Here is a 16,121-nt window from a genome sequence, read left to right on the forward strand (position 1 = left end):
TCTAAACCCTATTAATTTTCTTTCTTTTATTGATATTTGTAATAAATTTAATGTTTTTAGTAATAGAATGTGCTTCTATTAATTTTGGTTCATATAACGATTTCTTATATGTTTCGAGCAACATTTTTAGATTTTTAAAAAAAGTTCTCCTTATATCATCTTTTCTAAAACAAATCGTGGAAGTAGCCAGAACACCAAAACGATGCTTTCCATTGCCCAAAACGAAGCGGCAAACAAAACCAAATTGAGACCAGAGAAGAGAAAAAGAGATGACTTTCTTAGTAATCAGTTATATGATGTATTCTTTATAATAGAGTCAGGTAAAAAATCTTGGAAAATTTTTGAACATATATAAATACCTAGTTGAAACAACTTGATCAGAGAAGTATCCCATAAAAAATTCTTCTACTATTAGAGTGTCAATGGATCAACTTCGAATCAGATCTACCTATGCCTTGGTCACGATGATCTGTTCAGATCCCTTATCGGATCCTATTTTCTATGTCTGGGTCATGATCTATCTTCACTCGAACTGTCCATCAGAGTGTCCTAGGTCCGACTTTCATGGTATGCAATTAGGGCTTAAGTTTAAGATAAGTGAAAAATACATATTAAGGATATTAGGATTGTTTTCACTGGCCAAATTTTTGTTGGAGTTCCACGCAAAAGCAAATAGTCCCACATCGGATAAGTGAAATGGATGGGGATGGGTTATAAGGGAATGGGCACCCTCCCTCCAACAACTAGCTTTTAGGGGTGAGTTCTACTTGGTTAAATTCCCTAGCAAATGGTGTCAGAGGGAATGTCCTCGGAGAAGATCTCGGAAACCCCAGTGTAGTATCTCATGGTTCCCACGTTGTCACCGCGTGGAGGGGCGAGATTGTCCACGTTGCTTCTACGTAGAGGGGGAGATTGTTGGGGTTCCATTCAAAAGCAAATAGTCCCAAATCGGATAAGTCAAATGGATGGGGATGGGTTATAAGGGATTGGGCACCCTCCCTCTAACACCTAGTTTTTAGGGTTGAGTTCTACCCGGTTAGATTCCCTACAATTTTTTCCACAATCTTCCATGACGACGAGCTCCACTACGTCCCCATCCTTGGAACCGACCCTCTGATTTATTCTGTTTGAGAAAGTCAGAACGTAAACAAGAAATAGTTGCTGTGCATAGCTCGAGGAGAGAGAAGTGGTAAATTTTTTATATTTTGGTTTTGAGTGTAGGTTTAACAAGAAATTGGTATTTAAGTGAAATATGATCAATGAAAATTTAAGTGAAGAAAAACTACTTACTATTTTGGGTAAATTTTATTGCTTCTAGTAATTTCCAGTTATTGGTCTCCTCTCCTTTGTCCACTTACAATTACAATGCCCAAATTATATTTTTTAAAGTATATTTTGAGTTTTCCTTAATTTTTCTTATTTATTCATTGTGTTGCTATAGGTTGAAGGCTGCTATATTCTTCATTTTTTTGCACTCCCCCTTATGTCAGGCAACCACATGTCCTTGGGCCTATTCCAATCATACATCCCGTGCCTAAGATAAAGTACCACAAAAATTAATAGATTATTTTGTTTTTTCTTGGTAGAACCCTAAACAAGGCTTGGTCGATCTGGCTACTGAGAACAGTTACTCTTACTTCTCTGTAATTTCCTTTTTCATTATTATTATTATTTTGATGGGTAAGCTGGGGTTTGGTGGGGCCCTTACTTGTTTATTTGATAAAGAGAAAGATGATACAATTATGGGTACAATAAACCATCCCTAACTCGTAACATAAAAGAGAGGGAGATCGAAAATTCAAGATAGTCGAGCACTAAGCCTAGAGATAGAAATGCTTAATATTCCTAAGTCACATAATCAGCTAATTGTTAGGAGTATGTTGGGCTCTTTGAGAGCGTCTTGGCCTCGTTTTCTTGGGAACTTCCTGCCATGGTTTATTTGATTCCTCTAGTTGTGGGCTCTCTTCTTCATTGTCCTCTTGCAGTCTTGCTCAATTGGGATCAGATTGACTAGATGATGCTACTCAATCAATGAGAAAGAAGTAAAAATAGCAAATATGATGCCACAAATGGTAAATGGGCCAGACATGTTTCATAACAACGGACCAGATTACATACACATGGCACATGTAAGGGTGTGTGGTAAGAGGCTAAGAACCATCATCTTGCATCATCTTACTGTATTTGGGATGAGCATAATGAAGAAAACTTACAATTTCTCTGTGATTTCGGTCTCCTCAATGAGAGAGAAGTAAAAATAGCAATCATGTTACCAAAAATGGCAAATGGCCGGACATGTATCATATCAACGGACCAGATTACATACGCATAGCACATGTGAGAATTTAGGTAAGACTTGGGATTAGTGATTTTAGGATTAGTTTCCTTTTATCCATTTGTTTTCAATTTCTAGCTAGTTCTTTGTTAGGTAAGACTTGGGATTATCTTATTTTATATTTGCCTGTGGACATGTTGAGATTATGATTATATTATCTTATGGTGGACTTTAGTTTAAAGTTGGATTTCACTTCCGCTTCATTGTTGTATTTCGGTTAACGGGCCGGGCTTTGGGCCTTTAAAATCCAGGCCATTACAGCTGCTATCTTCTCCATTTTCTTTCTGAGCTCTCCATACGCCAGGTAACAACAACATGCCCTTGGGCCTATCCCAATTGCACATCCCACGCACCTAAGACAAAGGACTACAAAAATTCGTAGAAGAGATTTTGATTTAAGGGGTTATGATCATTTGATTTAAGTATTCAGCACTTGGCTAAAATTATGGTTGACGTTTAAATCAACTAATTAGACTGCATACACGAGGCAGAGTATAGTAACTAAACTCATTTTATTATTTGATTAAAATGTCGAGAGTACATAGTATAAATACCAACATGGACTGATTCATCAATGGAAATTTAAGTGAAGAAAAATTATTTGCTTAAAATATATAAGCAAGTATGAGTATAGTAACTAAACTCATGTTATTATTTGCTTAAAATGTCTGGAGTACATAAGTATAAATACCGACATGGACATAGGTAGTCCTCCAAAGAAGCGATCCAACTGATTCTAGCAATTTCCCCCTGGTCCCCCAAAAAAGAAAGAATGAACGGTAGGATAACTCTTACTATCAATGGGTTTAAGAGTATAGCATTTGGGGGCATCAACAGCACTGGAAAGCCGATAATGGTCGACATCTTGAGTATCACCATTTTCCAGTATATACTTCATTTGTCCCACATAACTTGCATGCTTAAATCCTTCATCTGCAAAATGGCCACTCCCCATCTGAGGCCATGGTTCAATGCCAGCGTTGGTAACTCCCCCACCCCATTGAACAATAGTAGCATGATCAGTGAACGTGGAAGAGAAGAGAGCATTTGGCCAGTAACCCACCTTCTTATTATCGTTTCCAAATAATAACCACCAATCTTTGGTCACGGGATCCTACGATTAAATACAACATTAAACAAAAAAGTAATTAAAATAAAAGAATCAATATCTAAAGTCAGAAGGAATGATTCACAAGATACAACTCCCTTCACTCTAAAATAGTGGAAAATCCCTTTAAGCTGTTCCATACGCGCGCGCGCGCACACACACACAGATTTGCTAGCGTCCATCACAGAAGGCATTTTGAGGATGGGCTGTTGCATTGAAAACAGCCACCTCATGAATGAAGGAAAAATCTGCTGAAAAGTGAGCCTAAGTTGCTGCTCTCACATGCAACAGCCCATCCACGAAATGGCTTCAATGATGGACACTAGCAAATTCCATATATATATATATATATATATATATATATATATATATATATGAGGTTAACCTCATATAAGCTTATATGAGGTGGCGCTCATAAAACATAATGCACCCACTTTGTTTGGATGATCCAAACCATTCATTTGCAAGGCCCCATCATAGATAGGGTGTATACCAAAAATCAGCTCCATTGGATCATCCTAACCCTCCAAAAGTGGAAGCAAAAATGGGTAGATTTATGGGCAAAAAGTATCAATCCATTTTTCCCTCCACTTTTGGATGGGTTAGGATGATCCAATGGAGCTGATTTTTTGTACACACCCTATCTATGATGGGGCCTTTCAAATGAATGCTTTGGATCATCCTAACAATGTGGGCCCCTTATGTTTTATGAGCGCCACCTCATATAAGCTATATGAGGTTAACCTCAGGAACCCTTTTCTCTCTCTCTCTCTCTCTCTCTCTCTCTCTCTCTCTATATATATATATATATATATATATATATATATATATATATATATATATATATATATATATATGTGTGTGTGTGTGTGGGGGGGGGGAGGGAGGTTTATGAGCTATATATGGCTTAGCCTGAGCAAGCCACTATAAACACACCATCTCCATGTTGTTGGACTCGTCCAACCCATTCATTCCATAGAACCTCTCATAGATAGGGTGTTCCTAACAAGCCATCTCCATACAATCATCCTAACCACTCGATCGGTAGAAGCCCATTTTCTAGCCGTCCATTCTAAAACTCAATCCAGAAATCAACAGATACCACGATCCTATGGAGATTATTTCATAGGGACACCTTACCTTCGTTGGGTCCTATAGAATGAACATGTTTGATGAGTCAAACAACATGGGAGATGGCACATATAGAGGGATGCTCAGGTTGCACGATACCACAGTGTCTTGTGAGATATAAGTAACCAAGAGTAATAGTTATACTGACATGTCAAGTGGGTGGGCCCGTAGAATCAATTCCTTCTTACAGCATAAAGGGGCAATTATATGATGTTGCATGTACTCATTTTTTCTAAAGGAAATATGAGAGGGAAAATGTACAAGTTTGGGAATCTTGTGATGTGTAAGTGCTTGCTATGGTCAAATACAAAAAGCCAACACATGGGACAATTCTATTTAAGCCTTAAATTTTTGTAGCCTTTCCTGATAAATTTCAAAGGCAACAAATTGGAGGATAAGAATTTTGGTGTGTGTGTGTGTGTGTGTGTGTGTGTGAGAGAGAGAGAGAGAGAGAGAGAGAGAGAGAGAGAGAGATCTTTTGGGAAGCCTAGAAGATAAATATGTTTGAAGAAGTAATACCTACTTACACTTATAGTTTCATCAAGTGAGACCTAAATCTGCATGCTCATATTTTTCCAAAGAAAAATATAACATATGTAATTTAACAATTAACTCTAGTTACAAGTCCCGCTCTTCTTCTTATTTTTTTTCAGAAAAATGCATCCTTTCTGATTGAAGGTAAAGGAATTCAAAATTACCTTGTATACAGCGAGTATTAAGGAATATTGGGTTCCATTATAGGATGAAATCGTTTTAAAAGCAGCTCCTAGCGGTATGTCCGGAGAAACTTGTACGAAACCTGGGCAGAGAATATCTTCGCATTCTGTTTTACCATTCTGTGGTGTAGGTAAACCAAAAAAAAAAAAAACAAAGATGAAATCAGTAGCATTCTAATAACAAATTTATATTAATTTGGATGACACAAGATTAAGTTACTTTTCAAACATACCTTCCAGGTCGTACTTAAATGAGGGCGAAAGTCATTGTATATTTTATGATCTACCTACACATTTTAAAAACTTGAAAATAAGAATACAATATTATTAGTCGTCTTACCTAATTAATGCAATTGATCCCACAACATCGGTCGTGTTATTTGTTAAGAAAACCACCAAACGCATAAAGGACCATATGAGAATGATGCAGATCACAGATCAAGTATTAGATATTAGCAGATGAAGGTTGAATTAGATAACTTACCGCCCATCCAACCAATATTCCAACCTGCAACACATCTGTAACAGCCATATAAGTATAACTAGTTTGGTTGCCTATAACTGTTGGCTCCCATACATTGAGGTCTGCTCTTGTTCCGTAAAATTTTCCCTTGTATGACATTTGCGTTGCAAACTGTGAGTAATAAATAAAATTTGTGAGTCAATAACCTTTTATTTATACACAGAGGCATTATATAACAAAATAATCTATATACTACACATGTTTGTTTTAGGATTAAGCAAAACAATCATCTTAATGTTTCCACATTTATTAAAATATGACTATATTTTTCATTTAATAAAGAAAAAGGATATTCTTGTCATTGAAAACTTCTTATTGAATTTCATTGAATTTTATTTGTGCAAAAGGGAGGACTGTTATAGAACTAAATGAAATAAGGGTGTCTGATGCAGCCCACACCCATGCGGCTGAGAAATTTGAAGCTCACATGAACCATCCCAAGCAAGTGAGAAGATCGGCCCGCGTTCAAGCCCAACATAAGGACCAAGCCCAAGTTGAATCCACCAAGCATAAAGGCCATCTCAAGCCCAAGATCATGGACATGCTAATTCGGGCCTCATCTAGTTGCATTCTCGTCATAATGATTCTGGTCGGTTTTGAAGCACGAATTTAGACCTTAGATGGATGAGTCATGGAAAATGTTAAACTAAGATGTTGTAGATCTTTGAGTTATGTTTCCGACGGATATTTATGGTCTTCATTTGGCCAAGTAGTTGGAAAGTTATGACCATTTTAGTAGATTGTTTCTGTAGGACTTTGACTAATTAATGTGTTTTGAATTCCTAAGCTATTAATGATGAACGTAAGTCCTTAAAATAGTTAGTGGGCTATCTTGAATGTCTTTTCTATTGTATTTTCTCTATAAAAGTCCAGCAAACATCTGTAGTGATTTTTTAGCTGAATATTGATGAAAATTTGCCAAGAGCATTTTCCCTTGAACCTTGTAGAGTTCAACCTTGAAACCTAGAAGAGTTTCACTCCTTCCTTGAAGATTAGGAGCTTTCCCCTATTGTTTGTATCCTTGAAGAGTTGTAACCATCAATCTAGAAGAATTGATGTTACCACTCTTCCTTGGCAACCTAGAAGAGTATGCATTGAAGTTGTTATCTTTACCTTGAATGTAATCTTTGCTGGACATCCCACTTCCAACATACTTTCGAGTAATTTGCAGTTCTTTTCTGAGAAAAGTTTCTTCACCAAAGTTATTGATCTTTGAGTCCTTGAAATTTTGGCTTTGGAATCAGGTCATTCCAACCCATATCGAAGGAGATAAGCTAATTTTACTGAACTTGCGCAAATCTGCTTCCCTATATCCAAATTATTGAGCGATTGAGTGTGTCTATCACTCTCCCGATCCTTAGTCCAAGAAGCCTAGGGGAGGCTTGCATCCGTGTCTTTCTAGCAGCTAAATTTTCTAGAAATAGGTTCATCTTCCTCACAACAAAAATAATAGAAACTTATTATGTAGTAAGAAGAATCGGAAAGTTGACTTATAAATCATCCATATTGACTGAACTTAAAAAAAAATTGAGGTCACTTATTTTCTTGGGTAATACATACAAATTTTTAATAAGATTTTATAGAAAATGTACACAAATTTTAAAATATCCAAGCTTTGATAGAAACATGCACTCAAGTTTATATTGAGTATTGAGCGAGTAGGCCACACATACTTACCTCAATTCCAAATCATGTTTCCAATTATTTGAATAATGATTGAACTCTCATAAAAACAAATTATCCGATTCATAAAAAAGTTTATAATAAAATTATATGAGACGAAATGTGACGTACACGATTATTGGGTTGATCATTTGAAAGAGTCTCAGCATTTGAAGAATATCGTTTTCCAAAATTTGTGGCAGATTTAGCCCTAGTTAGGACTTCCTTTTCAATCCTTCTGATAGGAACTGTTCCTAGAGGGCACCCTCCGTCCATGAGCTCTATCCCTAAAGATACGGCTATTGAAGAATGTTCTTTGACCTCAATCACTTTTGGAAGAGAACTTGGACTCATCTGCATCGCAATGTAAAATTTTCATCCCTATATTTACATTGTAATGAAAGAATATGTTCTATTTGGAAATGAACACCTAGTCTCACATATAACATATCACTTGAAACTGTAAAACAAAAACTACAAAAAAATATAAGAAACGACCTTGATCTTATGATTCCTTAATAACGGATGATCAAAAGCAGGTTGTTTGTTGATATCAACACAATCAAAGATCTGCCCATATTCAGCCTGAAAAAAATACAAATATCCATCAATTTCGATATCATCGTACCAATACAATCTCTCTCTCTCTCTCTCTCTCTATATATATATATATATATATAGAGAGAGAGAGAGAGAGAGAGAGAGGAAAGTGAAGCTACACCGCCGGCTTAAAATACAATGGGCCCACATTGTTTTGGTGATCCAAACCATTCATTTGATTGGCTCTCACATAGATAGGGTGTCCACCAAAAATCAGCTCCATAGGATCATCCCAACCCTTCAAACGGTGGAGGCAAAAATGGACAAATTTGTGAAGGTTTTTACACGTTCATTTTTGCCTCCACAAATCGTCGGGTTGGGATGATCCTATGGAGCTGATTTTTGGTGGACACCCTATCTATGTGAGGGCCAATCAAATGAATTCTTTGGATCACCAAAACAATGTGGGCCCATTGTATTTTAAGCCGGCGGTGTCGCTAAGTTAGCTTCACCGGCGGTGTAGCTCCACTTTCCTCATATATATCGAGATTTCTGAGCTCTAGCTCAGCCTAAGCTAGAGCTCTATAAATCCACCATCTCCATGTTATTTCAGTCATCCAACCCATTCATTCTATAGGACCTCACATAGATAAGGTGTTCCTAACAAACCATCTACATACCATAATCCTAACCATTCAATCTATAGAAGCCCATTTTCTAGCTATCCATTCTAAACCACCACAAATCATAATGTTAACCATAACCTATAATCCTTACCATAACCATAACCATAATCATAACCTATAAAATGAATGGGTTGGATAAGTCAAACAACTATGGGAGTGGTGATTTCTGAGCTCGAGCTCAGAAACCTTTTCACACATATATATATATATATATATATATATATATATATATATATATATGAGAATAGAGTTCCTAAGGTGTCACCTCATATAGCTTATATATGGTGCCTACAAAAAATCAGGTCCATAGGATCATCCTAACCCTTCCATTTATGGAGGTTAAAAATGGGCAGATTTATGGAGGTTTATACCCATCCATTTCAACCTCCACAAATGGAAGGGTTAGGATGATCCTATGAAGTTGATTTTTTGGGCACACCTTATCTATGCGAGGGTCTATCAAATGAATGCTTTGGATCATCCAAACAAAGTGGGCCCCTTATGTTTTTAAGCGCCACCTCATATAAGCTATATGAGGTGACACCTTAGGAACTCTATTCTCTCTCTCTCTCTCTCTCTCTCTCTCTATATATATATATATATATATATATATATATATATATATATATATATATATATATATATATATATATATATATATCAATTACCAGATGAACGGTTTAGATAACCATGGGATGGTTTTTCTTAGCTATCCCAAAAGCAAAGAAAATATTAACCAAACCTTAATAGTCTTCACCGCTACTTTAGATGAGCTATTTCTTCCTCCTTCCACTCCATAGCCAATGAGAACAAAAGAAAATAGAAAAATGAGCTGCAACATTTCCTTGAAACCCATACCCTAACTATTAAGAAACTCCTCTCACAAAGAACAAAATCCCTATTTTTCTCAATGGAATTCCTCCCAACCTTTTTGTTTATATAATTTAGTAGGTATTTGGTGCTGTGAGGATTTAAGAGTAAGGCTTATTTAGGAAAGTAAATCTTCAGGAGAGATTTCTCAATTACTATTACGGCTTACGTGGGGAAAGAGTTGTGAAAGGTGACGCAGGTGCTTATCTTCCATTAAATGTATCCATATCCATTGAGATTTCTCAATTACTATTACGGCTTACGTGGGGAAAGAGTTGTGAAAGGTGACGCAGGTGCTTATCTTCCATTAAATGTATCCATATCCATATCCATTAAGTACTATCAGAATGGATATGGATACATTTAATGGAAGAAAAGTATACAACATAATAAAAAAGGGAAGGAATAAATTCGCCCCCCTTTTCTTCGTTGGGCAAGCCCTATAGTAATAATGTATTTATGATTCACTTTTTACACTAAAGGTTGTGGCCCCGGGTAGAAACTAAGTTAATTCTTTAACGGTTGCCACACCCTAGGGCTCTTATATTTTATATTGCCAGTGTCATCATTTTATATAAAATATTAGAGCACATTGAGTATTAGAAAATAAGTCTACCACTCGATGGAATTGCTATGTAGGCACAAAACGAGAATGAGGTTGCTACATAGATTTATTCCATGGGTTCTGCTGCCAAAAACAAAAAACCCATTTTAATTAATAATTGTGGAGAAATCAATAATTATTAAGGCAAGCAAGAAGAGTAAAAAAAGACTTTGGAGGGAAATTTTGTCTTTTTCTTTATTCAATTCAAGAAGGAAGTTTTAGCTTGAATTGCAAGCCATTTGTCCTCGTTCTTCATCTCGTCTCCCTTTGGAGAATATTTGATTTGGGCGAAGAGCAAGGTTCGATGGAAGAAGGTATGACCTCGATATTGCGATTTCATTTCTTGCGGGAAACGCCAAAATTTCGTTTCGACTTTTTCGCTTTAAGATTGAAATAAAAATAGATAAAATCGGTTTCCCTTAGAATCAATTATCTCATCCAATATTCTAACTTTCTAACATAGAAATGTCTATAATGAGCATAGATTTCTAGTTTGAAATTTTCCCAGATTAAGGCTCTGCAACTTTTGATAAAAAGAAAAGAAAGATGAAGGAAAATAAAATGTCCTTACAACTTAGTGGAGGAGAAGAAGCTTAAGATTTCTAGGGTTTGTGTGAGAAGCATGGAAAACGAGAAACATTCAATCATATTTCAGCGATGAACAAGGACACAACGATCATTGATATTGCTGATCTTATCTGGAATAGCAACCGGATATGCAAATTTCAACAAGGTCTAGAGGGCTTCATTCCAGATCTATAAGATCTACGTGTGGAGGTACCTCAGGAGAGAACATGGTAGAAGAATAGATTTACCATCTTTATTTCCATAATTGTTGTTCCTCTTTAGGTGCCCGGAATCCGTCAATATTTTGCAAGTGTCCTGCATGAGTAATATAATGTAGTTGTTTCGTCATTGTCATATGTCTTTACCTCTTCTTGGTATTTTTTTTCGTCACTATCTGTGTCGGTACTTTTCCTATGTTAGATTTAGATTACGATTTTACCCTAAAGAAAGTAGTTAATATCATAACTTATTATTAAAGAGAATAGGCATAATACAGGTGGGATATAGATGGGATTTTTGGCAAAGGGTGGAAGAACTTAACCCACGTTTCCGCCTTTATATATCGTAGTTAGATTACAACCAATGCCCAATATTGCTTTATTTTTCTATTTTACCAGGTTTTAATAAATATGTAATTAAGACAGGTTTTCATTTCTCTATCGTCAATAATTTCAATGCTTCTTCAAATTAACAATTATCTTATCTTTTTCTCTATTGTCCTGTGCAACACATGGGGTTTTTTAATAGTATTCACATATACCCAATTTTCTATTTCACTTTTTTTTTCTCCCAAATGTATTAAAATGATCTATTCATTGAAAATATTTTTCAAGTTTCTAGAACGTGTAGGGATTTCCATATAGTGTAGACGTGACCATAACACAAATTGAAGATCCTGAGATGCATGTCTTCTTGGAGGCCCATGACGTAAATTGAATAAGCTAAAATAACAAATCAAATTTACAAGTTGCAAAGGGAGGATGATGTTCTTGTCTTCTTGGATGACTCTAACAAAAATTGAATGACCTTCAAAATCAAACAACTTAACTTAAAGTATATAATAGATTTACCATCTTTATTTCCGTATTTCTTCAAATTTATCTAAATAAATTAAACACTCAACTTCTCGCACTGTTACAATTGAATACTGGATCGTGGGCAATTTTATCACCTTATAGGCACCCACGAGTCGATCCCAATACTTAGCGGCAAAGTAGATAAAGAACACCCCCAAAAACATAATTATTGCCGTCGCAACCATTACTGGATACCTGCGAGGTGGGACTCATAAGGAATATTGTCCGCATGATCTTTGAAATCCCTGGCCAAAAAAAATATTTGGAGTCACTCAAATGCCATAAGACCAAAATATGAAAGAAAAATATTCAACTTGGGCTGTTTTTGGCAATCATGAATTTTTTTCCATGAAATACTATTTTACCAAGTTGCGAGAGATGGGGAGTCATCCTCAATCACAGAGCTAAAATCCTTCTTTCATTCTCATTCTATTATGAAGTAGGCACTAGCATGATGGTCGAAACCCATGCCCTATTGTAGACACCCAATTTTGACCGAACCCTAAATTTTTGTTTTTAAATGAAAACCTTTTAAACTAGTGTATTAGTGTCCCAAATTTCATCTTGTGGTATGTTAGGATCCTAGGTAGGTCCCTCTAATATTTCATTAAAATCCGTCGGGGTCTGCCTAGCGAACGAGTGTAGGTTGTTGTATAGTGTAATTAGGGGTGCAACTTGGGTGGGCTCAACCCAAACCTGTTGGGTTCAACCCGGGAAAAAGTCGGGTTGGGTTGAGTTCGGGTCGGGTTCGGGTTCGGGTTTGGGTTGACTTCGGGTTCGGGTTGAGGGCTTGGACAACCTGACCCGAGTTCAACCCGACATTTTTAATATTTTTTATATTTTATAAGCTTAAAATCTCGGGTTGGGTTGGCAAAAAGGGTTCCTCAGGTCGGGTCTGGTTGAACTTCGTCAGGTTGGAACTTGGGTCGGGTCATGTTCGGGTTGAGTAAATGGTTGGTCGGGTTGGGTTCCGGTTGGCCTCAACCCGAACCCGACCCACCCGAGTTGCACCCCTAAGTGTAATATAGTGTAGAAAGAGGGGAGTGACTTATCCGGTTTGGATGTGCTCTAGTTAGATTAAGGTGTTATAGAAGGGTTGTCCCTGGGCAACTAAAGGGTTAAATAACCATTCTAATTTTTCATTAGACATTCTCTCCCCATGGACCACCCTTATTTACCAAGACAAGTTGAAATATTATAAAATGGGGGTGTCATTTGAACTTTAGGGGCATAATATTAGCATCTACTCCGATAAATAGAAGTCAAGAAATGTCTAGAATTTTCTCATTTTCGTTCCTTCTCGGGAGAGAGAGTGAAAAAAAAATAATCCCAAAACCCTTCCCTCATTTCATCTTCTCCGATCGCACCATTGCCGGATTCCGGCCATGTCCCGGTTGGCTAGTTCCTTTGTAAGCTTCTTTTTCCACCTTTGTAGACCTTAACTATAGAATTTGACCCTACCTTTTACAAACCCTAAGCAACCGAACCCTAACCCTAATTCTGTGATTTTCGATCGAGACCTTTTTCCCCGGTCATCTCCTCCGTTAAACTTGCCGGAACGTAGGCCCAGCTCCGGCCGGCTATCTTGTGGCTCATCACCTCACCGATCTTCATTGATATAGTCTCCTTAATCTCTTGTAATCTTGTGTTCTTGATGTCAAACCGTAGATTTGTTTCTTTTATTAGCTCAAAACCCTAGAACAAGGTTTTAAAACTCCAGATCTACCATTTCCTCATCTCTATTGATTATGGATCTAAGCCATCCCAAATCCGAACAAATCAAGGTACCTCGTTGTTTCTGATTGAAGAATTTTCAAGGTCAGATTGCGTTTTTAGCAAGAATTTCAAGAAGAAAAGAGAACCAGTAGTTCAATTAGCTTGTGCGATATATTTTGTCGCAGCAGGGCAACATTTTTATTTACTCTCGGTTCAGGTAACAATTATGTGGTTTTACTTTTACTTCTAATTTCATTGATTTCACTTCATGATTTGTACATTTTTTTTATTATGCGATTACTGATAGGAATGATCCATATTTTGAAGAATTTTGACCTGAATTTTTAGCATTTAATAGGTTGATTGTTGCTGAATCTAGATCGGGTCCTTGATTAAATCTTTAAGGTTAAATGTATGATTTGAGGGTCTGTTGCAGTTTAAATCCAGGTTAGAGCTTAGCTTTTGATTGCTCAGGTTCATCATTCACTTGTTTTTATAATCCAGATATAGAATAGAATCTTGATGATAATTTCTGGTATTTTCTCATTAATTTGGATTCATTATTTAGGATCAGTTTTCCATGTGTACTTAGATCAGTTTTTAGAAGTGGTGACTAGGGGATTGTTTTGGCCATTGTTGTTCTCTGGTTTGGTATTTTTATGAGACTGGTTTAAGAAAATGATTGTAATAAGGGGAGTGGTTACATTAATCATACAATTCCTTGAGGAATGCATTAAATTGAGTTGCTTCTGTCATTTCAGCTAAATTGAGATGCACAGAGACACTTCGAATACTTCCATTAGTATTACACATTACTGATTTCTTTAGGGAATTCATGATGAGTCTAATTCAAGGTTGCCAGCACGGGATTCGAAATCGGGATTCGATTCGGGAATCGAAAGCGGGATTCGAAGGTTCCGGGGATGGTTGGGAGCGGGATTCGATTTTTTGCCGGGGATTCGCCGGGGAGTCGCCGGAGATTCGCCGGGGATTCGTCGGGGAGTCGTCGGAGAGCGATAAAAAATTAATAAAAGATAAAATTTAAGGAAAAATACCTGAAAATGAAAATCTAAGCATTCAACTGTACACCATTAAACATAAACATCATTCTCCAAATACTGAAATTATAACAGTTTTTCATTCAGGAGCCAGGAATCCAGGGACCAGGACTCCACCATTAAACAAAAAATTTAGTTTCCAAAAAGCGAAATATCAAAATTATTACAGAATTTCTCAAGTATTTAAAAAAAAAGAAATAAAGTTAGGCTTTTCTCTTTCCCTTCGAATAAGCATGATCATCTCGTCCTCTTCCTTCTCCTCTTCCTTCTACATTTTCTGTAAAGGAAAAGTTTAAATAAATGAATTAATATTTATAAGACTAATATCTTCACTGGGAAATTGCAAGTGTTAAAGATTTTGTAACTCCCCTTGTACGTTCTCCACGCCCTAGGAAACTAGTAATACGACCTTGAGTGTTGGATGGTCGTCCAATTTCAAGTTCCGAGCTACTGACCACTCTTGGAGTCCCAGATCCTGCAGCTTCGTCATTGTCATCTAAGTCACGAATAGTGAGTGAAGGACTAGAAAGTAATGACTGAGATGACGCACGAAATGTAGAAGGTCTAAGGAAATCATCATCGAGATCCTGCCATCGCATATCCTCCATTCTGATAGAGGATTCATCCATAAGTGGGAGCTCTGGGTTGATGTCCCATTTTCTATTTGGTCCTTCTTTGTATGCAGCCGCATTAAATCTAAATAATAGATTCGAAATTAAATAAATAATCTGACATAAATAATAAAAAACAATTATTGCATGCAAAAACGAAACAAACTTTAAACCTGGATAGGAGTCGAAGATTTGAGTGGATGCACACAAGAGTATCAGCACGATGTGAATTTAAGCGATTACGCTTTACATTGTGAATGAAGCTATACGTGCTCCATACTCTCTCTGCAGAAGATGTGCTGATAGGCTGTGAGAGAATTTTGATGGCCACTGACTGTAACTCTGGTACATGACTTCCATGAAAGTTCCACCATTTGGTCACACACACATTGGGATCTTTCGCATCATCCCTGGCAAATTTACTGGAAAACCTTCCAACCCTTCCTATGAAATCATATAACTGACGTCTAATCATACCACTCATCTCATCATCAGGGGAGAGATCCCTAATGGCTTCATATACAGCATCCATGATTTCAGGGTCTTTATCTGAAAATAAAATTGAATAATCGATCAGTCGATAACATAAATGAAGATAAATACAATTATATTATGAAAATTCACAATATGAGAAACAATTACATACCTGGGGTGACTCGTTTACCACCGCCTGGTGCTGGAATATTGAGATATGCAGGGTCATAATATTTTGGAGTGAGTACATGAGCCAAGGCATGCATTCGAACATTCATCTTCCCCCATCGTCCCACCACAATACCATGAATATGATTGTACATGTCAGGCACATCTTTCAAGTTATCTTTTATTTGTCCTAACATATTTTCCATGCCTTCGTACACTTCTGATATCAGACAGCCTTCCTGGTCAATGAACTTAATCATTTTATAGACGGGCTTC

General features: G+C 36.8%; 2 protein-coding genes across 2 annotated transcripts; both read right to left on the reverse strand.

Moving 5' to 3' along the window:
• Nucleotides 1–2,964: 2,964 nt before the first annotated feature.
• On the reverse strand, nucleotides 2,965–9,695 carry LOC143890785 (protein neprosin-like). The gene is made up of 7 exons (XM_077395466.1): nucleotides 9,444–9,695; nucleotides 7,974–8,060; nucleotides 7,608–7,829; nucleotides 5,775–5,924; nucleotides 5,524–5,577; nucleotides 5,273–5,410; nucleotides 2,965–3,449 (listed from the first exon to the last, which is right to left on the reverse strand). The coding sequence occupies exons 1-7, from the start codon at nucleotides 9,555–9,557 to the stop codon at nucleotides 3,072–3,074; spliced, it is 1,143 nt and encodes a 380-aa protein (XP_077251581.1). The 5' UTR covers nucleotides 9,558–9,695; the 3' UTR covers nucleotides 2,965–3,071.
• A 4,814-nt stretch (nucleotides 9,696–14,509) lies between these two features.
• Nucleotides 14,510–16,039, reverse strand: LOC143890786 (uncharacterized). The gene is made up of 3 exons (XM_077395467.1): nucleotides 15,850–16,039; nucleotides 15,377–15,752; nucleotides 14,510–15,288 (listed from the first exon to the last, which is right to left on the reverse strand). Exons 1-3 carry the CDS (start codon nucleotides 15,998–16,000, stop codon nucleotides 14,922–14,924), a joined length of 894 nt encoding a protein of 297 aa, XP_077251582.1. The 5' UTR covers nucleotides 16,001–16,039; the 3' UTR covers nucleotides 14,510–14,921.
• Nucleotides 16,040–16,121: the final 82 nt, after the last annotated feature.

Source organism: Tasmannia lanceolata, unplaced genomic scaffold (genome assembly GCF_043159265.1).
Source record: "Tasmannia lanceolata isolate RefF3 unplaced genomic scaffold, GAP_Taslan_0.1 ptg000013l, whole genome shotgun sequence".
NCBI lineage: Eukaryota > Viridiplantae > Streptophyta > Magnoliopsida > Canellales > Winteraceae > Tasmannia > Tasmannia lanceolata.

Bases quoted from the DNA above. Each gene is read 5' to 3' on its own strand.
- LOC143890785 (XM_077395466.1), bottom strand. From the start codon at position 9,557: ATGGGTTTCAAGGAAATGTTGCAGCTCATTTTTCTATTTTCTTTTGTT. The intron at 5,411-5,523 runs GTATGTTTGAAA...CCTACACCACAG, and splicing joins ATTTAAGTACGACCTGGAAG to AATGGTAAAACAGAATGCGA. The intron at 3,450-5,272 runs GTAATTTTGAAT...ATTTAATCGTAG, and splicing joins TAATACTCGCTGTATACAAG to GATCCCGTGACCAAAGATTG.
- LOC143890786 (XM_077395467.1), bottom strand. From the start codon at position 16,000: ATGTACAATCATATTCATGGTATTGTGGTGGGACGATGGGGGAAGATG. The intron at 15,753-15,849 runs GTATGTAATTGT...TTTTATTTTCAG, and splicing joins TGGTAAACGAGTCACCCCAG to ATAAAGACCCTGAAATCATG. The intron at 15,289-15,376 runs GTTTAAAGTTTG...TCTATTATTTAG, and splicing joins AATCTTCGACTCCTATCCAG to ATTTAATGCGGCTGCATACA.